Source organism: Heliangelus exortis, chromosome 1 (assembly GCF_036169615.1).
Source record: "Heliangelus exortis chromosome 1, bHelExo1.hap1, whole genome shotgun sequence".
Taxonomy (NCBI): Eukaryota; Metazoa; Chordata; class Aves; order Apodiformes; family Trochilidae; genus Heliangelus; species Heliangelus exortis.
The window spans coordinates 112,428,738-112,455,692 of record NC_092422.1 but is presented as its reverse complement, the minus strand read 5'-3'; the positions used below and the strand labels follow the sequence as shown (position 1 = coordinate 112,455,692).

The window sequence follows — 26,955 nt, the reverse complement described above, 5'->3', positions numbered from 1 at the left end:
ACCGCTGAGATTCATGAAACGCAGCGTAGCGCCTATTCCTGGGTTCATGTGGCAGAGATTATCTTCACTGGAATTTACAGGTTTGGGGTTTAAGAGACAGTAAACACTTCCACTTTCCCTAAAAATCAGGCATTTTATACTCTTACACATTCCCGAAGAGTCAGGTTTTTCTTACTTTCTTACTTCATACACTCTGCCAGTTTTCCTTCTCCCACCTCCTCCCACCCCTTTCGAATCCACCCCTTAGCAACAGTGAAGCTCATAGAAACAGTAATATAAATTTCATTTTGCTCCCACTACTGTGGCTCTTCCTCTGTTCTGAAAAAGGTCTCACCTTATTTTCCTAACTAGCCAGAGTGGTGTGATGGCACACAGAGGCACACAAGTGCAACATCTTACTATGCGTGCAAAATTCAGCATCACTAATAGTTGATTCAGTTTATTTTGATCAGATAAAAACGGAACTATAAAATGTTTGGTACATTTTATTTAGCAACATACAAGAATATAAACTGCCACATGTTAAACTTGCCACAAAACAGCTGGAGAATCACCTGGCTCCCTCCCCCTGAAATTATTGTATCCAAAGTGCTCCTTTTCTGTGGAAAAATTGTATCAGAGAGCTTGTGGTAGGACAGTTTATACTGCTGCTTCTTGATAACCTGTGTAGTTTAAGAGTCACAAAGTGCTCCAAGTTTTACTGTGTAGTAACTCTAACTTCCTTGACAAGTTCTTGTGATTTCCCCAATATTTGTGTTCCACTTAAATGTGCAGCACCCAAAATATATGGATTATCACATATCTATATAATCAGGATTCAAGTCCATCCAGAACAATTGTTTCAACAGGTCACAAATTGCTATACATGATGGACAAGTCTAAACACATGTAAAGCTAAACATGCAGAGCACCCTTCTCAGTGCTGTGTGTTGATTCTGTGGGTGTCCCCCACGCACCATACTTCAGCTCAGTGGAACTCAACATTAGCAGTACTGACCAAAACTAAATCACAATTTTTGTTAATAAATGCGGATAAAAGTTTCTTTCATGCCAGCACTACATCAGCTCTCCCCTCAGTCACTACCAGCTTTAAAGTGTGTTCTTATAAGCCTTTAAGGCATGACTAAGAGAAGTGTGATGATTTACTTCTACCAGAAAAGTATCTCTTCACTCCCATTTATTATTCTCCTCCTTGTCACTCTCTCCTCATACCCCTCCATCACTGGAGTGGACCTGAATAATCTTCTATTACCAAATTAATTTTGAAAACTTCCATGCTGCATTCCATTTGCAGCCAAACCATTACTCATCCTGACACTAAAATCTTTAGGAACCAAGTGCGGGAAGACAAAAAAAGCCAACTGAATTTAGGACTCCAATGGGGAATCATGGAGGACCTCAACTCTACGTCATAGTGGCTGTAAATTCCCCCACCCAGATCATGTCCAACTGATAACTTTTTTCAGAGACTTTAATTTCATTTCTCTTCAAAAATTTTATCCTCTGGATCATAAGATTTTTTGTAGTAATTCTTTCCAAAGGATTCTGAAGATAAGGCTGAAGGTGTATTCAGGAAAAAAATAATCCTAATCGCTATTTTTTTTACAAAATAATCCTCACAGAACCCAGTGAGGTAGGCGTGTATTAACTCTCATTTTTACATACAAGGAACTGAGGCACAGAGAAGCAACTTCCAAAAGGTTGGAGCAAATCAGTTACACAGGAAAACCTGCACTTAGTTGCTGCCTTTCAATCTTATGATCAACTCATTATACCAGGCTGTCTAAAATAAAAGTGAAACTTGGTGTGTTATTTGTTTTTACTACGAAAACAGTCACTTAGGTGGCAGTTGGCTTTTTTTCAAAAAACTTCAGGGTCGTCTTCTCTGAGTGAAAACAATTTCTCAAAAGACCTGGTTCAATACCAGCTTTTGAGGTGGGTTGTTTCTACTGAGCCATGCAGTGTAGAATCTGAAGACTTTTAACAAAAACTAGAAGACATCAGAACATGTACACATTCTTATTGGCCACAACCTTAAATCTCAAGGCCTTGCTTTTCAATTTTTTTTTGCTTCTTGCTCTTCATAGCGAGCGCGGGGCAAACCTAGACAAGTCTGTTTAGCTCCCCCATTCTTAAGCCAAACCATTTACATAATTTAAGATTTCCAAAAGCAATTTAAATGTTTAAAATTTAATGTAAAATGTGCTGAATTAAAATCATGACTATACATGTGATCACACTTTTATCAGTATCAGAATTTTAAGAATTTTAAAAATAACCTAAAACAATGTATCTGTAATACCTGTTAGCATCCTTTTAAGGCTATATAGGATCTTGTTTCTCAATCTGCAAATACCAGAAACCTTGAAGGACTAGAGATTTAACACCTTTCTTTCCCAGCCTTATGTCACTCTGCAATTTTACTCTCAGGGCAGTAAAACCATCGTCCTACTTGGGCACCATCAAATACATCCATCAGAAGGTCAATACAACACAATGTGTTTCAAACGTAGCACATGACTATAGTAGCATATAGACCCCAAGTAACAGTCTCTAGAACTGCCGAGAGAAATCTAGCTGACATCAGAATAAAATGGTATTTGTCAAATAGATTTACCAGTATGTGTCTCTGTTTACTTCTAGCTATTCTGCTCTGGAAGTAATGCCTCACAAATAAGGTAATTCTACCTCTAAATAGTGTCAAACAAGGCTTTTTTCTTTTTTACCCCTTATACGTAGCCTCAGATGAAATTATATTCTTAAATTAGTCTGAATCAGAGAATACAAAAAGTAACTTAGTTGGTTATCAGCTCACAGCAGAGAAAGCCAAGCACAATGTGTCATTTAGGACTGACAGCTCAAAACACAGAAGACAATCTTTTTTTCCTTTTTTTTTTTCCTGTGGATGATTTCTCAGTAAGAATAACATCATGCCAATCTTACAACTCCAATAGTCTCTTAGTATCTGAAGCAGCAATAGGAAACTCTTCATAGAAGTGTTTGTGGTGGAGGGTCCAGACAATACTCCTTCCTAACTGGGAAAAAACTAAACAAAATACAGACTCTAAAATAGCAAGAGTGTTTCTCAATATGCCATTGAAACCTGTAGCTCACAGCCACACTATCATTAACTCCAGGTACAGATTAAAAAACAAAAACAAAACCAAAAAACACCATTAGCAAAACCTGCTTGAAATGTTTTCTCTCAGGGCTACAGAAAAATTAGCCAATTTTTTTATTCCACCAGTAGTGAAACCGCCAGCCAACGGCAATTGTTACCTGATCACATTATCTCCAGTCTACCTCAAGTCCATATAAAATTACATTTATTTAGACTTAACACACGTGGTTTCCAGTGATGCTTCTGGTTTAGGCTCCAGCTTCTCTGGGAACTCTAGTTTTTCACAGATTGTCTCCTTTATGGGTAGGTACTGAGAGATCTCATTAGGTTCCGTGAACAAGGAAGGAGGAACGTGCTACAAAGCAAAGATTTTACATGAAACAGGTGAATGAAGAGAGAGGGAAAAAAACCCCAACAAAACCTGAATTTTAACAGACAATTTACAATTTAACTGATTTAAACACCTGATGTCAGGTATGATTATTAAAATTTACCTTGTACATTCAAATCTACACATAGTCTTTTACTCCTTGTGTGGATCAATAGGATAGGAAAAGTTTTTTTAATGTTTTTAAGTAGCAGGTTATAACACTGAAACTTTCTACCAACATTCTTCAAGAAGTATCCAGAGCTATTCAAATGCCACCTGTAGTTTGGCTATCCCTAACATGCAAAGAATCCTACTGCTGTTTAAATTATTTCAAACCTGTGTAAATCGAGAATCTTTTTTGTTGTTGTTTACCTATGCAAGCTGCTCTAGGGAACCTGAAATTCACATGCACTTCCTCTCTGTAACAGCAGGCAATAAAATTCATTTAACAGTAGATGATAATTTTTAAACATGAGGTGATATAAAACTTAGATTGTTGATTTATACTTCTAAACCCACAAAACAATCAGAAATCTCGTACCTAAACTTAGTTTTGTTAATAAGGATCACACATTGTTAAGGAATTATACAATGCCCCTTTCCTCAAAAAGAGAAGCATTTGACAAAATCCTCAGAAGGTTAGGATTCACATTAGTCACTTCTTACAGGTGAAGGCAAAACAAGGGAGAAGGAAAGTAACAAGAATACCCAAGATCAAGTGTGGGTCAAGTATGAAAATCAACAGATGCAACTCCAAAAGTGCCTCAAATTATTCGGAGCCATTACTAGAGTTTTAGGGTGGGCTATTGAACTTGTTTGATAAAACTAGGTGTGTCTACTACCAATTACATCTTAATCCCTAATACTACTAGCAAGCATATAAACAGCCCTGAAATGTAGCATCATGGGACATGGACTAACTGATTTTGTAGCTGAACAGTTCTATAAAAAAAAAAAAAAAATTAAAACTTTTTAACTCAGAAGTAGAAAAAGTAACCCAATCCAATGCCATATGATCTGAGCACTTAGAAACAAAAATCTGCTCTGAAATCATCAAAACAGATGCTGCATAAGCAGAAAGATTAGGGAGAATGGCTTAGACACAGTATTCTCTATGCTGACCATAACACAATTTTAAAAAGCAGTCAGAAAAAAATAATTTAAAAAACCAATACCTTTAAACTTGATATTTTGCTTTCTCTGGATGTATATTCTCGCAACATGTAGGCCTTGTCAGCCTAGTGGGGAAAAAAATGGAAAAAAAGTCATTACAGAATTACCATCTAGTATCAGTGCAAATTAGCGTTTTAAATACATTTAATTTAGTAAGCATTTTAATGTGACTGACCACAGGTTTTCACCTGGGAGCAGAAACATGTTCAAATTCACAAAGAGAAAGATGTTTAGTATTGTTCTCCTTCCCCAAAATTGCCTGTGTGCATGCATAAAAAAAAAATTCTGGGACTGAATATGCTTGTTATTTTACTCAGCTATACCTCCTTCATCAGTACAAATGAAGCTAGATGGAATAAGCAAACCACAACTGCTACGTTCTGCGTTATGTATGAGCTACTAGAACTCAGTTTAGTATGGGCAGTTATTTGCACGTTAAAACTTGCAGTTATATATTAGCCAAGGCAAAAAAACATTTCCTTGGAGACAAGGATAAGAATAGTATCACATCATTTACTGTTGCCTCTTTTTCTGCCTATATCTCCTCTCCAATCTGCATCCAGCAAACATATTCAAATGTCACCTACACAATGAGGGGCAGCCTACTCTGTTCATACAATACCAAGCCCCATGGCATCCAGCACTTGGTTGCTACTTCACCACCACCACAACAATAAAACACACTTGAACGTTCAGTTCAGGTAAACTTTTGGCCCCTAACATCAGTATTAAATTACAGTAATATCAATCAGCAGTAATCTCTGAAAGTAACATAGCAAGGGAGCAACTGTAAAATATTGATGATGGTGAGTAAGAGTTTACCTCATGATGAAGCCTTGTGTCATTCATCCTGATAAGTACCCCATCAACTCGCAAGAAAAACCTTAACAGCACAAAAAAGCTGGAAGGCATAACTCTCTGCAAAAATAAAAGTGTTCTATTCAGCATATTACAAAGGTTTTAAGTATGCACTTATCTACATCAGATATTCACAGCAAAAGATAGGGTGATGATTTTTCAGTATTAAAATAAAAAAGTGAGCAGCTGATACGCTACAGCTATCACTGGACAGCAGGGCAGCCAATGATTCAAAAGATTCTTAGGCAGGATGTAGGAAGTTCAGGGGAGGCTTGCCCGTGTGACACCCATCTACAAGAAGGGCCAGAAGGAGAATCTGAGGAACTATAGGTCTGTCAGCCCAACCTTGGTACCAGGGAAGATGATGGAGTGGTTCCTCTTGAGTGAGCTCACATGGCATGTGCAAGACAACCACAGGATCAGGCCCAGTCAGCATGGGTTCACGACAGGTTGGTCCTGCTTGACCAACTTTACCTCCTTCTATGACCAGGTGATCCATTTAGTGGATGAAGGAGAGGCTGTGGATATTGTCTTCTGGACTTGAGTAAAGCTTTTGACACTGTCTCCCCTAGAAGTCTCCTGGAGAAGCTGGCAGCTTATGGCTTAGACAGGTGTACTCTTCGCTGGGTTAAAAACAGGACAGACAAGCCCAGAGAGTTGTGGTGAATGGAGTTAAATTCCATTGGGGACCAGTTAGAAGTGGCGTTCCCCAGAGCCCAGTTTTATTAATTATTTATTTTTATAATTTATTTAATATCTTTAGCAATGATCTGGATGAGGGTATTGAGTGCTCCCTCTAAGTTTGCAGATGACACCAAGTTGTGTGGGAGTGTGTATCTGCCTGAGGGTAGGAATGCTCTGCAAAGGGACCTGGAGAGGCTGGCTCAGTAAGCCAAGGCTAATTGTGTGGGGTTCAACAAGACCAAGTTCCAGGTATTGCACTTGTGTCACAACAATCCCATGCAACACTACAGACTTGGGGAAAAGTGCCCGGAAGGCTTCCCTGCAGAAAAAGACCTGGGGATGTTGATCAACAGCCATCTGAACATGAGCCAGCAGTGTGCCCAAGGCCAATGGCATCCTGGCCTGCATCAGACATACTGTGGCCAGCAGGATGAGGGCACTGGTGAGGCCACACCTCGAGTACTGTGTTCAGTTCTGGGCCTCTCACTACAAGAAAGACCTTGAGTTGGTGGAGTGAGTTCAGAGAAGGACAACCAAGTTGGTGAAGGGTCTGGAGAACAAGTCCTATGAGGAGAGGCTGAGGCAGAGTAGGTGACCCTGTTCTGGCAGGGGGGTTGGACCCTATGATCTTTTGAGGTCCCTTCCAACCCCTAACTTTCTGTGATTCTGTGAATTGGGGTTTTTTAGTCTGATGAAGAGGGGCTGAGGGAAGACCTTATCGCTCTCTACAAGTACTGGAAAGGAGGCTGTAGTGAGCTGGGGGTCAGTCTCTTCTCCCATGTAACTTGTGATAGGATGAGAGGCCTCAAGTTGCACCAGGAGAGATTGAGATTGGATATGAGAAAAAAAATCTTTACTGGAAGAATGGTCAAGCACTGGAACACGCTGTTCAGGGAAGTGGTGGAGCCACCATCCCTGGAGGTGTTCAAAAAACATGTAGACATAGCACTTCAGGACATGGTTTAGTCATCATGGTCATGTAGGGTTGATGGTTGGACTTGATAATCTTAGAGATCTTTCCAAACTTTAATGATTCTATGATTCTAAAAAGGAAAAGATCATTCTCTGAAGCACTTGTGTTCCAAATTTCAAGACAACATACTTTCCAGTAAGACTGTACTTCTAAGTGCAAGGATAAAGAACTTTCTATTTTAAACCTTAAGTCCCAGAAGGAACAACATGCAAAAAGTTACTGCATTTTGCATACATGAGCCAAATGAGTCACCAAGTATCATCTCTCAGTACTCACTATTTTTACACTCAGACTTGACACTCCATGGTCATGAAGTTCGTCTTCAAACAGAAGTACTTCTTCAAAAAACATAATTTGTTCCCTGGCTTTCAATTTCTCTGTATTTATGTGTTCTGTTGTAGGAACAACCTGAAGAAAAAGATTAAGAACAATTAACAGTAATTTTTTGCCAAGCTAAATAAGTTTGTCCTGATCATTTAAAACACACAACTGCTAGTTTCAGAAAGGAAAAAGCTTTTAGGGCACTGATCTTAAAACATTGCAAATTTCTAAGAGAAAAATATAAATTAAAAACAAAGTTTCCAAGAGGAAACCAATCAAAGAAAAAAAAAACAAGAGTGGACAATTCTAAATAAACTTTCCTCTGGGTACAGACTCATCAGGCTTTCACCTACAAACTTCTGCTGACTTTATGTATTTCACAACATCTGACAGTACCTCATGTTTAACATAAAAATGAGAAGCTCTGGTTTATAAGAAGGATTCCATGCATTTGGTTATCTCTAGCCCACTACCAACCCTGAACAGAACTCTAATAAAGCCTTTCCTGGGAAATCAAGTGATCTCCATTTCGTGGTCTCCACACTCACAGACTTCCACTGCTTAAAGATTACGGGACCAACAAGACACTGTTTCTTCCTATGCTGCACTTGTAGTTCCAGAATAACTCAAGTGACCCATAACTAATGAAATCCTAGTGAATTAATAGATTATCTGGTTAGTAGCAAGCTATCTACATACAGTAAAAAGAGGCTGGGAACTTCAGTCTTGTTTTCAAGTAAATAAAGACAAGAGAAGGACCATGAGTTTAAATATGAGGAACTATTGTTGCAAAACAAAACAAAACCCCATAAAGCCACTGAAAGCAGCCAGATCTACATATCTGCTTAAATAAGCAATCCAGCAAAAGAGAGAAAAGGTACTGGAGAATGACACAATTTATAGTTCTTCTGTGTCTGAGGAGCTCAGTGCTTCAGAAGGGCATCCAGAAACCACTGAAGATTCCTATGTGCTTTACTCTCCGAGTAAGTCCTCACTAAGGGACACATCAGCACCCTTTGATATAATCAAAAAATGCTTTACAAAAAAGCACCAATTATTAAAATAAGCCATTATTTGAATAGGATAATATGCTGGGAGACATGAAAAGCCCAAACTATACTTTCAAGTTAGAAACTACGAAGCATGCAAGATTTTACAGAAGCCTATTGAAAGGTAAATGACTGCTTATAAAAAAAGAAATGTTGGTCTTTGACTGAAACAATGTACAATCAGAATTAAACAAGGAGAAAATTGTTACCTTTAATGTTACAGTATCTCCCAGCAGTGTTCCTTTGTAGTCTGTTGTGTAAGTCCAATCATATGGCTTGACAACTTCCTTGGTGTGCTCAGTCTCACTCCTCAAGAGGTGAAAGAGAAAACAGCATGCTTTATAGCAGTTCTTAAAAAATTATAACCCCAGATAATTTTATGCATTTCAATTCCTCCACTCTGCATGGAGAAAACCAGCAGTATTGCCTGTGCTGCAATGACAATGTCAAGATTTAATAATGCAGTATTGTTTCTTTCACATTTATTCCCATAATAAATTAGAAAACTGTTACCAGAATTCCAGTACTAATACTATCTCAGTCCTGAGTCAAAATTTAAATTTTATTTCAATGTTGTTGAAAAATCTGCATTTCAAGGTATTTTTTTCTTTAGGTAGGAAGCAGAAAGCAATCTGCTGTTAACAAACAGTAATCATTAGCACTGCTATTTGCCTTAGTTTTCATCACAGCTTTCTTTCTGTGCTCTAGTTCTAGGTGCTCTGCAACTTAGTAACTACCAAGCAGTACAATTAGTTCTCATGTGTGGCAATTGTTCTGCTATATTCCTAAGGCTAAGGAACCTGTGTTTCCAACACAGAGAATTTTGCACTGTGAAATGCCACACAATACAGTCTTGTAATGCCTGAACCTCTCAAGTTTGAATAAACAGAAACAGCAATAAGCCCTGTTAAACTTGTAGTTTCTTTTAAGAAAGCAAAGACACAACTGGAAAATGTAGTTGACCCATTTTATCAGATGGGATCATCATGGCAGAGAAAAGCCAAGTGAGTTCTGTGGTCACACACTGTATCTTAATGAAGAACTAGATGCAACATGGTCTTCAAGAGTTCAGTTTGTTCTCTTAACTACTTTACGACAGTTTCAGATAAAACACACCAGTACTTGCCCACTGAGGATAAAATACTGTACCTGCTCTCTTGCCACTCCTCTGCACAAGCCACTTTGATCATACCTTGGCAATTATTGACACATTTTAAAGCATCTGTTGCATTGAATTCAATTCCAAAACCATGATCATGCTGTATTCTTAGGATATTGTCTCCAAACATCATCTCTGGTAGGGAAGGCATGTGTAACTCGTCTGCCAGTCTGCACAGAAAAGAAATCCCATGAAGAGAGATCAGTCAGCTACAGTTCAGCAAATGTAGTTCTTGTGTTGGCATAAATGTTCTTTATGCTGTGGTAATTATAAGAGACACCATGTTCTGCAAAATTTTGGTTTTTTCCCAGTTTACTCATTTGACATGAACTGCAGAGTCATTGATCCAAAGTGACTTTTCCACCACAAGATATTCCTAAAACATTCCTTCTCCATCAGGCTTATTCAAAAGGCTCATACTTGCAGAATCCAAAAAAGATCTGGTAGGCATGAAGTAGCATCTTTCAACCTGTTGTAGCAAATCCTTGGATGGTCCATGAACTACTTCAGAAGGTGCCCAAAATGAAGTTGTAGGAATGAGCAATTATTGCCAGCATGTTTAAATTCACTACACACTGGTCTACACCTCCAAATTTTAGAAGCCTACAAAAAAAGGACTGAAAACAGCCCTGGCAGAGTATGTGAAAAGTGCAGAAGACACTAGTGTGCTTCACTACTTTCCTAAGCTGGTAGATAACACATGCCAGTATTTGTAACCTTAACCATGAGAGCCATAGCCACAGACCCATCTGAACAAAGTACTTCATGGACCAAACAAGTATGAAGAAAAGCTCAAGCCATCCTATTTCATGTTTTGTTTTACATCTGTCATTCTTTAAACTTAATTATGCATATGTATATATATACATACACTGTATATAGATACACATACATGTATGACTTCATATGCCCACTGACCAAAATGCTTCTTTTACTTCTTATTCCTCCTTACCACTACTTACTTTACTTCTCAAGATCAAAAAGAAACAGCTAACATCTGCAGAGAAGAAAACTTTAAGAAATGCTCTAATCATGAGGGGAAAAAAAAGCCCAAAGCATCCTAAATTGCAACTTTCACATTTATAATAATGCATTCCTGAACAAAAGTGGTTATTTCAGCCATCTTGCACACAAAAGAACACTATGCTAATCAAAATGAAGCAAAAATAGTGACTCCACAGACGTGAAGAATATAATCTCTCTCTTAGAGCAGGCAGGATAATGCTATAAACTTTTCTATTTCATCAAGTGTAGGCCCCTTGACCTGCAAAGACCAACTCCAGCATACAAAGGAGCTCTTGGCTACGGCACATTTCATCTTTCACCTTTCCACAGAGGCTGCCAAAGGATTTTTGTGATACATGTTTGCCAAAAATAAAACTCCTACATATACTAATGATGTGTCTCAAGCAATTAGGAAGGCAAAATGCCAAGAGAAATACATTATAAAAGGAGGCTGACTAGAAGCACTGAATAGTTCTTGAATCTTCAAATATCAAGTGGAAGAATTTTTCGGGGGGATTTAATGCTAGGTACCAAACCTACAGGTAAATGGACTTCTCTTCCCTACACTGCAAAATCCTCTGTGTTGTGGCTCTTGAAACTTTCAGCCTTTTTCAATGTCTTCTGGAAAACTGTATGTCCCTTAAAAACATCCAGACAGATAAAGGTAATTTCTGGAAATTAGAGAGATTACTTTATTTTTAAATAGCTACACAGTTAAAGAAACTGAATAGATGAGAAGATGAGTACAGTAGACAATCTGTCTACTAGACTAGCAGTTTGAGCCTCTCTCTTCTTCCCAGATAATGAAGAGAATTAACATTCTCCTGATCTTTAGAATAAAGATCTTAATTTTTAGAAAGCAATATCCTCCAAAGTAAGTCTTCACAAACATGCCATAAAAATGGGATACTCTAACAATAGCCCTCCTTCCTCTGCAGGACACAGGCACATCTTAGGTAGATGTTGAATCTTCACTATGGAGAAATCAATAAATCACAGGATTTTACTTTTTGTACCCATAACTGCAAAAAAGTAAAGGGCCATTAGTCAGAAGCAGTTTAAGGATATTATTTTAGGCATCAAACATAAGAAAAGATGGAGAAGGGAACCTAGTTTTCACCTGTTTTAAGGCAGATGGAAAGTTTTTTTAAAAAAACAAACAAAAACCAAAACCAAAACAAAAACAACTGTGCTGTTATGTCAAAAAATTGAAGTTTACTACAATAAAAAATTAACATTTCAAGGAATGGGACTTTATCAAACCAATTAGCTTAAGAAAAGCTAAAAGCAACATGAACAGAGATCCATTTCAGAATACTAACAAGATTTCCATATATGTATTCCAGAATTTGAAACCAAGAAGTATCTTTCAATTTCAAGGTCAGCTATGGTACTGCACGGCTGAACTGTTCATTTCCACATTAGCAAATCTGACTTCAGTACTTGATGCTGATGCCAAAGCATTTTCTCCAACAGTTTGACACCAGCAGGAATTGCTACAAGGAGAAAGCAAATAATAAATTGCTAATGAAAACGACTAAAATAGCCATTACCACAAAGGAGCTTGTGAGAGTCTGTGGACCACACTTAAAAGAATCTGAATCGCAATTAACATGTAATTAAGAAAACCACTCCCAAACCGTTAGCAATCACTAAAAACAAGCTTACAGAAACCAACTGTAACGCAGATGATCCCGTTTCCTTCTCAAGCCAAAGAATCAAGGTTATCCTCGCTAAAAAAGAGGGAACAACCTTCCCCTTCCCGGGACCTACTCGATTAAAGTGTCTCCCCCCTTCAGAGAACCTTGTTTCTTTGTCGCGCAAGACAAGACCCCTCGCTACCGGGGAGCCACGTCCCAGCCCCACGGAGGCTTCTCCCTGCCCTCCAGAGAAGGGCAAGGACCCGCGGAGGTACCGTCCCGTCCCCGTGTCCCGTTCCCCCACAGCCTCGGCCGGACCCGAGCCTTCCCCACCTCTCGGCCTGCGCCGTCTTCATGATGTGCGTTCGAGCGGCGCTCAGCTTCCACGGCCCGAAGGCGAATTCGCGCCGGCTGCTCTGGAAAACGGGGTGCATGGTGGATGCAAGGAGGAGAAGGCCTCACCGAGGAGAAGGCCGGAGGGGCCGGGAAGGGCGGCGGCGGCAGCGGAGCCTGCCCAGCCCCACCTCTCCTCGCCTCTCTCCACCGCAACCCGAACACCCCTAACGGCAGGAACGGTACCGCCGGAACCACCGCCTCAAGCAACTTCCGCTTCCGGGGAGGAGGCCCGTGGCCCTGCAGTGGCGGGGGGAGACGTCCGGCGGGCGGGGCGGGGGTGGGAGCTGTGGATGTTTCCTCCCGGGAGGAGGCTTTGGTTCCCCTGCGCTCCTAGAGCCGTGGCTGGAGGGGTGTCTCCGGCATCCTCAGCCCCGCTGCGACGCTGTGGGCAACGGGGCGCGAAGAGCCACCGGGCTCCACCTCTGCCCCGGTTCGCGGGGAACCGGGGTGTAGCAGCCCGCGCAGGACGTGTGTGTGCCCGGCCGGCATCCGTGCGCACGGCCGTCTCTCCCGCTTATACCTAGCTGAGCCCAGCCCGACGGCGGCCGGGTGGGCTAGAGCAGGCGTGGGGAGCTCCTAAACCCCTGATCGCCCCGGGCTGTGGCTTTCCGGACATGTTACAAAGTTTAGCAATCGCTGCCCGAGACGTACAGGCACCTTACGCTGTTCTAGCGGTCGGTGCACACATATATGTGGAGTCTTCCGTGCCGGTTTGGTTACCTTTTTAAACGCTGTTCAAATATTATACTTTTTAAATGTCAAAATATGATGGCATGGTGTGCTTAAAATCGTGTTCAAAACATGAGGACAATTCACTATCCCAGTACGGGTGGCCGGGTGATGGCGTTGCCCTCTTGTCAAAAGGACAGACTAACTCCCCAGAGACTTCCCTTGGCGTTGAGGCACGTTCTTCTGGCTCCTGTTGGACGGGCCACAGTATCAGGGGATGCAGAGGACGTGATGCCCATGTCATGAAAAACTCTCTCCCAAATCATGGGGCAAACAAAACACAACAGAACTCGGGGGAGAGCGGGCATTCTCTGTGCTCGAGGGCCTCGACGGGTTACGGGGAGGCCAGAAGTTAGAGATGCTCAAGTGTGGCATGTAATAATCCTTCACCCTTTATACTGCATCCACCTTTGCTTCACGTGGAGACGTGCAGCTCCTCTCAAAATCCACTCTGTGCTACTTTTAATAGCATTTTTGGGGCTAGGAAGTCTCTAATTAGGATCTGTTCCGCTCTGTGGCTGACCTGCACTGTATGTCGGGGCAAGGCACCCCACCCTACCTCGGTAAAATGGATCCCCCCCCTCCTTTTCCTTGGAGTGGATTCTTGACTTTCCATCGGAGAAAGGCTGCGAGGTGCCCTGTGGTGTCGGGGGGGTGACAGCTATGCCGCAGGCCAGGCCCGCGGGGTAGATGCGATGTCCCCCTTCAGCCAAGACACCCGGACAGCTTTCTTTTGCCCAGGATGGGGGCTCCTTAGAGGCTCCACAGGGGACCCCTCCCGCCGGGGGGGCGGCCGCAGAGAAAATGGCGGGCGGCGGGGCCAGGGAGGGGGCGCGGCGGGGCGGGCCGGCGGGGAGGGGGCAGGGGCATGGGCACGGCCATGGCGAGGGAGGGTCGAGCTTCGCCGCGGTTCGGGGCCTCTCTGCCGAGGGTGACGGCGGCTGCGGGGGAGTCCGGGACACTGTAACACGAAGCCTCCCGCTCTGGCGGCGGCGGCGGGCGGTGAGTGCGGTGTCGGCGCTGGCGGCCGCGGTGGGGCGGGGGACAAAGACGGCGGGAACGGCGCCGGTACCGGTGGCCGCCGGGGTGGTATCGAAGGATGCCCGGGACGGAGGACCCTACCCTCGCCCTTTGTTCGCTGCAGGAGGGAGCGCGGGGTCAAAATGGCGACCCCCCCTCCCTTCCATCTCCAGCGTATCTCCAGCTCGCCACTGCTGGCTTTGTGTGTGCCGGCACGCCCCGAGCAGGGATGGGATGCTGCCCTGCCCCGGGCGGGCCTCCCCTCCCGGAGGCTTTCTGCTCCCCCCTTGGTGGGACAGGGGAGCCGTGAGGGGACCGGGAGCAGCAGATGGTAGGGGCGGTGCTGGTGAAAGGAGCGGCGGCAGCAGTCCCTCGGGGGTGGCCGCCCCTACAAAACCTGCTGCGGTCGAAAAGCACTGGAAACGTTCGCCGAGGTGGTACGGGGTGTTTCGGGAAGAACGTGAAGAGAAGCCCTCTTGTAAAGCCCGTCGGCAGACGGCTCAGCTGGAGAGGAGCTAAGTAAGTTACGCTTTACAAAGCACGGCCCAGAAGTAATATCTTTTAATTGGGCTCTTAGGAAAGCACGGATGAAAATGGAAGAAACGCTGCTCTCCAGCCTGACACTGCTGCCTAAGGCCACAGCAGCCACGCAGATGGAATTGTTTCTGTGAGTACTCCTGGCCGTTTGGGAGCCATAGGTGGGCACAGCCAAGACTTGGCTGATAAAAGTTTCTCCAAGTCCTTAATTTAAAAAAAAAAAAAAAAAAAAAAAAAAAAAAAAAAAAAAAAAGCAGCTTATATCAACTTTATATTAATTGACAGATTATTTACTTTTATGGTTTGCCTATTTGCATTTTTGGGTGGTGTTTCTTCCTCCATATGCTGGCCTACAGGTGGATGAAAAGTCTGAATGGAGTAAGGTAGGAGTGCCTGTTGGAGAAGGCTGTTAAGGAATTGGGAGAGATACCAACGTTTCATAAAATGAGGTTGTGAGTCAGTGGGATGTATGCTAACACTGAGAAGTTAAGAATCAGCAGGTTATGATTAGCCAAGCATCCACAGACCACCAGCAAATGCTGAATAGACAGAATACAAAGTAACAATCAGGACAAAGAGGCAGGATTTTTTTAAAACATGAAATGTGCTAATTTTCTTCCTTTGTGTCCCCCTTCCACCTCTTTTTGTCTTTCAGACAGTTTCTTCCCTGTTATAGGTTTGGTGCTGTCATTGATCTCTTTGGTGTACTCATAGGCAATTTCCTGCCCCTTTGCTTTCCCATCTAAAATGGTTTCCTGCATCCTACAGGTAAATTTTAGTTAGCACAAGCTAAAGGGCCTCCAGTCTTTGGAGAGAGCTTGAAGAAATCTTGCCTGAATGTTTCTGAGCGTTGTTCTGCTTCTAGCTGCTCAGCATGTCTTGGCTGCTCCAGCTCTGCACGCTCTGACCATGAGCAGCAATTCCTCCCTCAGCAACGTGAAGGGCCTGAGGAACCTCACCACACAGGAAGACGGCGCAGTCAGAGTCACTGAGTCCATTGCTATAATCGTCATTGCTATTTTCATCTGTTTGGGCAACCTGGTGATTGTTGTCACCCTGTATCGGAAGTCTTACCTTCTCACATTGAGCAACAAATTTGTCTTCAGCCTGACCCTCTCCAACTTTCTGCTGTCCGTACTGGTGCTGCCTTTTGTTGTCACGAGCTCCATCAGGCGAGAATGGATCTTCGGAGTTGTTTGGTGCAATTTCTCAGCCCTGCTCTACATGCTGATCAGCTCAGCCAGCATGCTTACTCTTGGACTCATAGCTATAGACCGGTGAGCAGCTCTTTTCTAATGAACACATTGCCTTGTTGGTTCACAGAGTGACTTGTTGGTTGCTTGTAGAATTTAAAAGCACTTGAGTGGGTAGCGCTGCATACTGCTGTAGTGTTGTTTTTCCTTCAGTCCCTTGTGAAATTTTGGTGTGGAACACAAGAAAGTAACATCTTCAGTAATGCAAATGCAGACATTATTTATTTTTTTTTGAAGCTGTTGATGATGTAATAACATACTACTTGAGAAACAAAAAATAGTGATTTAAAATTCCAGGTGATGCCCTAAAGCATATGCTCACATGTAGGGACAGATTTAATAGTCCTTAGGGACATGGTTTAGTGGTGAGCTTACAGTGTTGGTCAAAGGTTGGACTGGATGATCTCGAAGGTCTCTTCCAACCAAAGACATTCTGCAATTCTGTAATAGCTGCATGTGTGCCTTGAAGTTTTACAAATCTTGTCTGCAACGATGTGTATTTTTACATGTAATCATAAACAAAGTCCTTGAGCATGCCTCAAGATTTAGAGAAAGAGAACTAGAACTAACATCATTAAAATATGTCTAGAGCTAGAACTAACATCATTAAAATGTTCTTTTTTTAACTGCATGCTTTTGTGCTCCCCTTGATTATTTATTTTCTTGTCCACCAGATACTATGCTGTCCTGTATCCAATGGTTTACCCAATGAAGATAACCGGCAACAGAGCAGTAGTAGCTCTTGTGTATGTGTGGCTACATTCCCTTATTGGCTGCCTCCCTCCCCTTTTTGGCTGGTCATCTTTGGAGTTTGACCAATTCAAGTGGATGTGTGTGGCAGCCTGGCACAAGGAGGCTGGCTACACCGCCTTTTGGCAGATCTGGTGCGCGCTGCTTCCTTTTGTGGTCATGATGATCTGCTATGGATTCATATTCCGCGTGGCAAGGATTAAGGCCCGCAAAATCCACTGTGGTAGTGTCATCATAGTGGAGGAGGACTCCCAGAGGAATGGAAGGAAGAACTCCAGCACCTCCACGTCCTCTTCTGGCAGCCGGAGGAACACTTTCCAAGGGGTTGTCTACTCAGCCAACCAGTGCAAAGCATTCATAACCATCTTGGTTGTCATCGGTGCTTTTGTCATTACGTGGGGGCCTTACATGGTAGTAATTACATCAGAGGCACTTTGGGGAAAAAACAGTATTTCTCCTGCCTTGGAGACATTAGCTACCTGGTTGTCCTTTTCCAGTGCCATTTGCCATCCGTTAATTTATGGACTGTGGAACAAGACAGTGCGCAAGGAACTTCTAGGAATGTGCTTTGGGGATCGGTATTACCGTGAGTCCTTTGTTCAGCGACACAGGACATCGAGGTTGTTCAGCATTTCCAATAGGATCACAGGTAAGACACGTGGCCTCAAAAGACATTCTTTCTTAATGCCAGTAAGAACAAGGCTTAATGTCTGCCCGTGCTGGGCATGTTTCAAGGCTCCATAAAAGTGGGATGTTTCTGGAGATTTTGGCAGCCTTTAGTTCAGGTTATCATAATCACTTGAGAAGAGAGTTTCAATTTTTTTTTTGTGAGAGCTGGCCTCTTTCTCCTACTCTAGCAAAATTTTCTCTGACACAGAAAAGATGCTGTGGTGAGGTTAATAAAAGAAGACTTTATTTTATTTTCTCTCAAGCACTTCTTTTCATGTCCCTACTATTTTGTGTTGCCCAGATTTGTGCACTACCAGCCTACCAGTTGCACACTTTTCAGCACTTGTTCTTTGATTCCTGGCTTTATCCTACAACTCTTTGAGATTCACCAAAGTTGCACTCGTGCTACTGTTTCTGTAAGTTCGATTTTTAGGCTTAAAGGTTGTGAAGAAATAGTATAACCAAAAGTGTAAAAGCGTAAACCTATTTCATGCCTCCTCAAGTTACAGGCTGAGAGTTTCAGTTGCTCAGTTTGTTTGTTTTTTAAAGTAGCAATGCAACAAAATTGTGATATATTATAATTTTCCTGGCCCTGTTCAGACTGTTCCAAAACCAGGACATCTTGATGGAGTCCCTTGGGACGTTTCATACAATGGCAAAGGTTGGAGGAAACCTTAAAGATGATCTAGATCCAAGCCCAATGCCATTGGCAGGGACACCTACCAGTAGATCAGATTGCCTCATCCAACCTGGCCTTGAACACTTCCAGGGAGAGGGCATCCACGACTTGCCTGAGTAACCTGTTCCAGTATTTTACCACCCCCATGATAAAGAATTTCCTCCTAATATCTAATCTAAATCTCCCATCTTCAAGTCTTAAATGATTGCCCCTTGTCCTCTCGCTACACACCTGTGCAAAAAGTCCCCCTCCAGCTTTCTTGTAGGTCCCCTTCAAGTATTGGAAAGCTGCTGTAAGATCACCTCGGAGCCTCTTTTTCTGCAGGCTGAACAACCCCAGCTTTCTCAGCCTGGCTTCATAGGGGAGGTGCTGCAGCCCTCTGATCATTTTTGTGGCTCTCCTCTGGACATGCTCAAGGAGCTCTGTGTCCTTCTAATGTTGGGGACTCCAGAACTGGACTCAGTATTCCAGGTTGGGTCTCACAAGAGCAGAGCAGAGCAGAGGGGGAGAATCAGCTCCCTTGACTGCTGTCTGTGCTTCTTTTGATGCAGCCCAGGACCCAGTTGGCTTTCTGAGCTGTAAGTGCACATTGATGGCTCATGTGAAGCTTCTGGTCCACCAACCCCAAGTCCTTCTCCTCAGGGCTGCCCTCAATCCTTTCTCCTCCCAACCTGTATTCATGCATGGGATTGCCTTAACCCAGGTGCAGAACCTTGCACTTGGCCTTGTTGAACTTCATGCAGTTTGCACAAGCCCACTCCTTGAGCCTGTCAAGGTCCCTCTGGATGCCATCCCTTCCCTCCAGTGTGTTGACTTCACCACACAGTTTGGTGTCATCAGCAGACTTGCTGAGGGTGCATTCGATGCCACTGTCCACATCGCCAACAACGGTGTTAAAGTTGCAGAGGTAGGAACTGAGTGATGCAGAGGCAGTAACTCAGTTATTTAACTGTGATGGAAGATCTAAAATGCAAAAAGAAGGGGAGAGCAGTAAGGTATCCGTTATCTTTTCTGGAACCTGGGATATTACTGGGAGAGACTCCCATCTAAATGAGTAAGTTCTGCAGCTGCAGCCACATCACAGGCTGCTCTAACACTCCTCCCTTTGGCAAATCTGCATCCAAGAGATGCTATGGTTGCATACTTTGGGAACTGAGGTGGGAGGGAAATTTCTTGCTCTTTCCAAGTGATAAGCTGACACCTTCAAATATGTCGGGTGTATTAGCTGGAGTCTGATAGGGAGGAGCAAGAAAAACCCCACCAAACCCACAACAAAATCTTGATGTGGGAGCCAAAGAGAGCACCTTTCTGAGAATCTCCTCTCTTCTTGTTTTGGGGGTTTGAAAAAAGCCAGGCATCTTGATGTCCCAGCCTTTCTCATGAGCTTCCTGCCGCACTAATGGCTTGTCACAGCTGCTGGTGGGTACCAGGTTATTTTCTGGCTAGGAGGTGTCTGGCAAATACTGCCATCTCTCCCAGTGTGTATGCTCCGTGTTCAGCCTGTCTGGCTCATAAAACACATGCAATTGCAGAAAGAGTGGGAGGGAGGTGGTGCAGGTAGAAAGGAGACTTGCCATATGGAAAGACTCCAGGGACACCTGAAATCTGCTGACTGTGTTTCTTAGATGAGAAGTCTTGATTCTGTGCACTCTGAGTCAGCAAGGTAAGTCATATATGTAGAATGATAAATAGGGCAGTACAATAGGTATTACTGGAAGAGGGTTTTACTATTGCAGACCTCTTACATATTCATTGTGTAGTAAGACCAAAACTCTCTTGCAGATTTGGGACTGTCTCCTCATCTCACTGCCCTCATGGCAGGTGGGCGGCCATTAGGAAACAGCAGCAGCACAGGAGACACAGGTTTCAGCTGCTCCCAGGATTCAGGTAAATATTAGTCTCCTGTTCTCTTTTCTTGGGCAGAAGACTGCACTTGTAACTCAGCAGAACTCTCTGGCATAGACTGTATTTACACGTACAGATGTTTTTTGGTGGATAGATGACATGAAGCATCTGTTCCAGCTGTGACAACAAAACTGTTGCAGTTGGTTTTCCTTCTTTGCTCTCAAAATATTTACTTGCAAAATGCAAGGAAGGATGACCCTCCCTTGATACTATGTCATGAAACAGGACTCGCAGATTTTATGCCCTTCATTAGTTTCTGTCGTTCTTCAGGGGCTTTCGCTGTATCCCCAAGGAACAGAACAATAAAGTGCTGTGGAGAATGTGCTTTTGTGCTTTCTAGTCTGCAAGAGACCTTGTCTTGTTCATCCCACAGTGTAAATATAAACCCTTAGGATGGTTTCAGTTTATGGTTTTGTCACTACTTAATATATCTCAGTTGAAGATTGTTTGGAAAAGGGGAAAGGAGTTCAGCCAGTAATTTTCTATCCAGAACTGTAGCTAGATTTTTCTGGCAGTTAATTTAGCTACACTCCTTAACTGCATTAGTTACTTTAAAGAGTATTTCTGCTCTAGAGACGCCAGAGGGTGATCTTCTAACATTTGCTTGGTGTTAGAGGTTTATTTCTTACTTTTGTAAAGGAATACTGTAGAGCTTGGAGTTATTTTGGTCGTTGTGTTGCACTGATAGTTTTATGGCTTTTGTGGGCATTCTGCAGCTGTATGTTATAAAGGAGAATAACCCTCTCTGTTAAGAGGGTGCTGTGTTAATAATCTTTTGTGGAACGCTACTGAGCAATTTAAACAAATAAGCAAACCAAATACCTACACCTAATGCTGTTGGAAGTGCCACTCTTTGTTAGAGAGGGGTACAGTCTGTAGCCTGGCTGCAGACTTGACCTCTGTGTAAAATCATTGCAGAGATGTTGAGATGAATTTCTTTGTGCTTGTAAACTCTTATCTTGTGTTGGAAAAGTGCAAAGCCAAGCAAATGCAGGGAAGTCAAATTGGAAAAAAACCCAAACTCCTAAGCTGGAAAAAAGGCTCATCAGACAAAAATAATTCCCAACCAGCAAGGGATTTCCCCCTATACACTTCAAGAATTTCAAAATAAGCTATTAGAGACAAATTAAATTGAGCAGAAAAATTCTCCACTTCAGGTTTCCATCCAGATCTGATTACAGACATGACATTTGGCAGCTATGGTTGTCTGCCTCTCAGAGAGCCATTGTTAGCTTTTTATCTTCATCAGGGAATTGGGGGAGTTGCCCTCAACTTCACCCCTTATTTACTGAAGGTAAGGTTTCACCTTCGTTTGCTGTCATACTGACAGTATAAGTTCTGCAGCTGAACATTTCAGAGCTGCTTGAGGTTTTAGGTAGCTAATGAGAAGATTTCCAAACCCTTTTGTTGGAAAGTCCGACATTCTTTTTCTAGGCAATGTTTAATTCAAGCCAAAATTTACTCACAGAAGCTGGGTTTAGACATGTTTTGAAGGAACTGTTATAGACTGAGAAGGTTTTGCCACCGTTTAAATATTGTATCCCAGTGTTAGTCTTTTTTGCTTGAGAACTCTCTTATTTTGTTTCAGGAACAGATGCAATGCTTCTTGAAGATGATAGCTCAGATGGCCCTCATGCCCCACACTTAATCTGTCCTCCTCGAAGAAGAAGTTCAGTGACATTTGAAGATGAAGTAGAACAAATTAAAGGTGGGTTGAGGGTTAAGTATGGAAATGCTCAGAACCAACTGTATTACTTGCTTAGGAAGCCTCCTAGGACCTTCAGAATTGCCATAAAACGTATCTGACCACTGTTCACCTTGTCAGACATGACCATTCATGCAGGTACAACAGGAAGTAAGGTCAGACCTTCCTTTTAGTTCTCAAGTACAACAGGCAAGGGAAGAGTCAGAAGCTGAGATTTCCTGCATACACATAATTTGTATTGTGCAGCAGCACCTTCTTTGCAACTCCATTCATCTGGTGGCTGTTGCTGTCTGTTTTGTGTTTCTCAGGGAATATATTTTCCTTCTCTCATACTCCTGTGTTTCTCACTTACTGCTTCCTCTCAACTTTGTCTTGTCAACTTTGACTTGAAATTCTTCTGTTTACAGACTTCAATGGTTTGAATATAATTTCATTCTGTTTCATTTTTTTTTACTTACCTTTTACCTCACTTTACCAAGTATGTTTCTCAGTAGATATGGGTGAAAATATATGAACTGCATTCACTCCTTTTTCAGTCAACTCACTTGTTGATGCTAACAAAGTCTTGCTGCGATCACGTGTAAAAGGTAGTTTAAGCTAATAGTTACAGCAATATGGACATGATAATAACAATTTACTGAACAATAAATTATTGTGGACAATATAAAACTAAGCAGAACACCTTTAGGAATCAGGTGATAATAAAATCTGAGATTGCTATAATTCTGAAATAATGAGAGAACTCATCCTGTGGAATTTTCTCTTCAAACATTTTGGCAAAATTAACTTCTGTTCTCATCCCAGCATGAGCTGATTCTTCCCTTGGACAAATAAATTACCATATGTTTCCCCTTATCTTTGAGTGATTATGTATAGGGAAGGCATCTAATTTATTGTGCAGTTCAGTAAAAAAAAAAAACACCTTAATATAAAGTTTCCCACAGGTTAAGCATTCTCACTGGTATGTCACAGGGTTTTCAGGATCTCTGACAAGTTAAATTATTTCAGCAGTGTTACTGCTGAAATGGCATTTAGGATGAACACCTGTTGCTCAGTTGTAGCAATAAATGCTACAAAAGCAACTACATCAACACTGAAGAGCAGATGTATCCAAGGTAATAAAAAGTTAGAAGGAATTATACTACTGTCTGCAGCTTCAGTCTTCAATATCTCCTGGTATGGAGAGCTCTATAGCTTTCCCACTGGAAGTGCAAGTGGGTACCACATTGTGGTTGGAACAAATTTAAGCCTAAAGAAAGCAGATTGCTGATTTTTATCATTACTTGGGAGAAGCCCTTGGAATTTCAGGTCTGTTATTTCATAAACACAATCTCTGGTGTTTGGACTTCAAATACAGAGTAAAATAGCTCTTAAATTGCCCTGTTCATGTCAATGAAGTGTGAGATCTTAGTCCTAATGCACTGAGAATCCCTGTAAGATTGTGTTTACAACAGAGATAGTACAAGTTGAGAGTTCTGTTTCTGTCTGCTGCATAAATTCTTGCCTCATGCCAGAAATTCCCATTGTCCCTAATCCTGGACTCTAGGTAGTAAGCAGAAATCAGGCTGTAGACTTCAGTTGGGTACAAATTGAGACCAATAAGATCCTGATCAGATTTGGAAGATGATTCAGCATGCACTTAATCACAAGTTAAACATGTATAAACACTTTCCTTTTTCAGATCTTATTTTCTTCATGTGAATTTGAGGTAATCTTTCTCAGTTAGACCTATCAAGGTCACTCTAAGGCTTTGTGTTCACAGTAGGCTTTAGAAACCCCACGCATCACTGCTAAATGCACTTTGTAGGGTAGTTATTTTACAGAGGGCACAATCATACCTTTACAGAAGGATCAAGATTAGGCTTCAAGCATTTGCACAGCCATGCTGATCAACTGCTATTTTCTGATATGTTGCCTTATTTTTTTTTTTCCTCCCAGAAGCTGCAAAGAATTCTATTCTTCATGTCAAAGCTGAAGTCCATAAATCTCTGGACAGTTACGCATCCAGTTTAGCAAGAGCTATAGAAGCAGATGTGAAGATGAGCTTGTTTGGTGAAGATGCTTTACCAGGAGCTCTGTTCCCTGTGAGGACTCTTCCAGGAAACAGTATGAATGCCCGGCGTGGTATCAAGCCCCACGTTAGCCAAAGACTGCAGTTGCAGAGCATTGATGAGGAGCACTGGAGTAAGAAAACAGAATTAAACCACTAAGCGGGACCTACTTACAGCTGTTAGTGTTTCAACAGAACCAGGATACCTTTTCAGGATGTTTTCAGGGTTTTTTTCAACACTTGAAAAACAGCTGAATACAGCAGCATTTTACAGCAGTATTTGTTTACTGTTTTAGGGTGCTATTGACTCTTTCGTGCCACGTCTTAAGTCTGTCACACAGTGTGTAGGAATGCAGCGTTTGGTTTCCTCGACCAGATCATGAGTCTGGTGAATCTTGGGTCCATTACTGGCCAACGTTGATACAGGAATGAAAAAGGAAAAGTAGTGCAGTGTTTAATTATTGACATTGATGCTTTTCTGACCACCAGGATGATCAGTTGTGATGATCAGTCCAGTGATGGCTGGATCTTGTGCATGGGTTACTACATACAGCCTTACTCTCACAGGCTCCCAAGAGAGGAGCATGGACTTCCTAAGGGACAAAACCTGAACCTCTCAACTTCTGCAGATTATGGGCTGACTTACACTTGACAGCAGATAATTCTGTCTGTTCAGCCATCAGAATGCTAGCTCTGAAACTTGATTGTGGGTTACCTCTGTGTTATGACACACCAGCTCTGGCAGATTTACAGACACATTCTTCTGTGGGAGCAGAATTGTGCTGGGAATATTGCAGAGATGGTATTTGAGGAGATCATCAGTGCAGAGTTCATAGTTTCTCTGAGTTCACTTCCCTGGCTTTGCTTTTACTAAAAAGGCACTCTGTCTCTGTAGTAAGCTTGACAGAATATAAATAAGGTATTATCACTTCATATTCAGGATTCACAGTTTATGAAAAGTTCAGTGAGGTTTTTTTGCCTTTTTAAAAAAAAACGATGGGGGAATGTAGTATTTAAGCTATAGTTACCTCAGCACATATATTTCTTGGAGTATTAATTCATTAATCTCTAAAATAAGAACGTTTGGCACTTACATTGCACTTTGCATGTTCTTAAGCACTGTACAGACATTACCTTGTTAGGCCTTTGTGGGAGGGTTGATCAGCCCCTTTTGCCAAAGAAAGGGGACTCAGCAACAGTCAAGCTTCTGGCAACGAAACAAGCTGCAAAGGTGGGAAGGGTTGCTAGGAAAGGGATGAGGTGGATCACATACGTATGCCTGGCTTGAGGAACCTTCTGTGCCTTTCTGGGCTGGCCCCTTCCTTACTTTTTGAGGGGTTACAGCCCTGCCTTACTGCTTATTTCAAAGAGAGGGAGACGTAATTGAATAGGGTCATTTATTGGGGGTGGGTGTCAGTAGCAAATAGGCCTAAGGACCAACAATGTTCATTTTTTTTACCTGTCTCTGCTCCCCTGCCCCTCCACCTTTCCCAGAAGTGGTTTGTTTGAGGTTTTGATGCAGATTGTTTGGAAATCAGGGGCAGGATGTTTTGAGCTGGGGAAAAAAACTGGGTGTAAACTTGTTAAATTATGGGTATATGTGATTTTGTTGGAGGCACAGAAGAAAACTGTTCTTGAGGCAGAGCCTCAGCCCAGTAATGTATTTAGACATCTTATTTGCCTGTGTTCCCAGCTGAGAAATATATTTCAGCACAAGCTTATGTCCATCTCTGGACAAAGCAGCTTGGCTTTTATGAACCAGCCTGAATCTCGTTACATTCCCCTGTAAGCTGTAACTGCATGCTTAAAATTCAGTACATCGTTTGCTGATTAAGAACAGGCTGTTAGAGCAGAACACTTAAGCACCAGTAAGATGATTCTTTGAATAACACAGGCATAAAATGACTAATAAGTGAGGTCCTCACTCCTGTATTTTTTTGCTTCTAGTGTGTTAGATAAATTGGTATCAGTGGACACTCATTAAAAATAAATGTTAAAATTCCAGTGTTTGCCAGGAAATGCCCTGCACCGAGGTCATTGTTGCTGTTATTAACATTACAATCACAGATGTTTGTAGTGCTCAGCACTCCTTAAGGTATTTAAGTGCTGCGGGTGTCTTGAGGTATTTTATCTGCATCCCTTTTATTTCATATTCCTTCTTCAAAACAAGCTGGGCAAAGTTGGTGCTGGATGTGAAAAAGGGCACACGTGAGTACATATGCACTGTGGTGGAGTGAGGTTGGGGCTTGCCCAAAACTGTGTGTATTTCGGAGAACTCCAGCGCACACGTAAAAGCACAAAATTGTTAGTATTGTGTAAAAAACCATGTTTTCACACAGGTACTGAGCCAAATTCAGCCTTCAGGATGGTCAGTGGAGTCACATCAGTTTAACCTGTGGCTGAATTTGGCTGTCAGAGTTAATTTCACTAACCTGTTATTGAGTGTAAATGTTGTTAATATTTTTGTATGCACATTTATAACCTTTGCATACTTGTTATTACCAGTCATTATTTCACTTGAATTGTCATTAACAAAAGCAGTAATTAAGAAATGCACACATTTTGTAAAATTGTATTATCCATCTTAAATACAAAATCAAAAAACCCACCTATTTTCCAGCTTCTAACTAATTTTCCAGCTTCTAGCTTTAGAAATTTCCAGTTCTAAAAAACTACGTTTTTTTTAAAAATTGTTTTTAAACATTTTCCTTTTAAAAAAAAAAAAACAACAACCAGATCGGACCTGACACCACGTGGAGCTGCGCTTCCACAAGCCGGGGAAGCATCCTGGGGGAATGAGATTTGGCGGCGGTGCGGGGTGACCCGGGAACCTGAGCCCGGTGTAGGTCACGGATCTGTGTCCCGCCACACCCCGGGGCCACGCCCACCCCCGGGGCCACGCCCACCCC

General features: G+C 42.3%; 2 protein-coding genes across 5 annotated transcripts; one reads left to right on the top strand and one right to left on the bottom strand.

Moving 5' to 3' along the window:
- Positions 1 to 423: 423 nt before the first annotated feature.
- TIPRL (TOR signaling pathway regulator) lies at positions 424 to 12,960 on the bottom strand. Of its 2 annotated transcripts, none has more exons than XM_071759089.1 (7): positions 12,687 to 12,960; positions 9,699 to 9,878; positions 8,759 to 8,858; positions 7,456 to 7,587; positions 5,487 to 5,582; positions 4,667 to 4,729; positions 424 to 3,476 (listed from the first exon to the last, which is right to left on the bottom strand). In XM_071759089.1, the coding sequence occupies exons 1-7, from the start codon at positions 12,785 to 12,787 to the stop codon at positions 3,327 to 3,329; spliced, it is 822 nt and encodes a 273-aa protein (XP_071615190.1). In that variant the 5' UTR covers positions 12,788 to 12,960; the 3' UTR covers positions 424 to 3,326. The 2 variants fall into 2 exon arrangements, with proteins under 2 accessions (XP_071615190.1, XP_071615198.1); XM_071759097.1 differs by lacking the exon at positions 12,687 to 12,960 and adding an exon at positions 11,279 to 11,850.
- A 1,370-nt stretch (positions 12,961 to 14,330) lies between these two features.
- GPR161 (G protein-coupled receptor 161) lies at positions 14,331 to 26,654 on the top strand. 3 transcript variants are annotated; one of them, XM_071759016.1, is made up of 7 exons: positions 14,331 to 15,165; positions 15,691 to 15,803; positions 15,901 to 16,312; positions 16,963 to 17,687; positions 20,169 to 20,273; positions 21,880 to 21,999; positions 23,935 to 26,654. In XM_071759016.1, exons 3-7 carry the CDS (start codon positions 15,945 to 15,947, stop codon positions 24,204 to 24,206), a joined length of 1,590 nt encoding a protein of 529 aa, XP_071615117.1. In that variant the 5' UTR covers positions 14,331 to 15,165; positions 15,691 to 15,803; positions 15,901 to 15,944; the 3' UTR covers positions 24,207 to 26,654. The 3 variants fall into 3 exon arrangements, with proteins under 3 accessions (XP_071615117.1, XP_071615107.1, XP_071615101.1); XM_071759006.1 differs by lacking the exon at positions 15,691 to 15,803 and having other exon boundaries at positions 15,804 to 16,312; XM_071759000.1 differs by having other exon boundaries at positions 15,691 to 16,312.
- The last annotated feature ends 301 nt before the right edge of the window (positions 26,655 to 26,955 follow it).

Bases quoted from the DNA above. Each gene is read 5' to 3' on its own strand.
- TIPRL (XM_071759089.1), bottom strand. From the start codon at position 12,787: ATGCACCCCGTTTTCCAGAGCAGCCGGCGCGAATTCGCCTTCGGGCCG. The intron at 9,879-12,686 runs GTGGGGAAGGCT...TTTTCTGTGCAG, and splicing joins AAGACGGCGCAGGCCGAGAG to ACTGGCAGACGAGTTACACA. The intron at 3,477-4,666 runs GTATTGGTTTTT...TTTGCTTTGTAG, and splicing joins GCAAAATATCAAGTTTAAAG to CACGTTCCTCCTTCCTTGTT.
- GPR161 (XM_071759006.1), top strand. From the start codon at position 15,873: ATGTTTCTGAGCGTTGTTCTGCTTCTAGCTGCTCAGCATGTCTTGGCT. The intron at 17,688-20,168 runs GTAAGACACGTG...ACTCTCTTGCAG, and splicing joins CATTTCCAATAGGATCACAG to ATTTGGGACTGTCTCCTCAT. The intron at 20,274-21,879 runs GTAAATATTAGT...ATTTTGTTTCAG, and splicing joins CAGCTGCTCCCAGGATTCAG to GAACAGATGCAATGCTTCTT.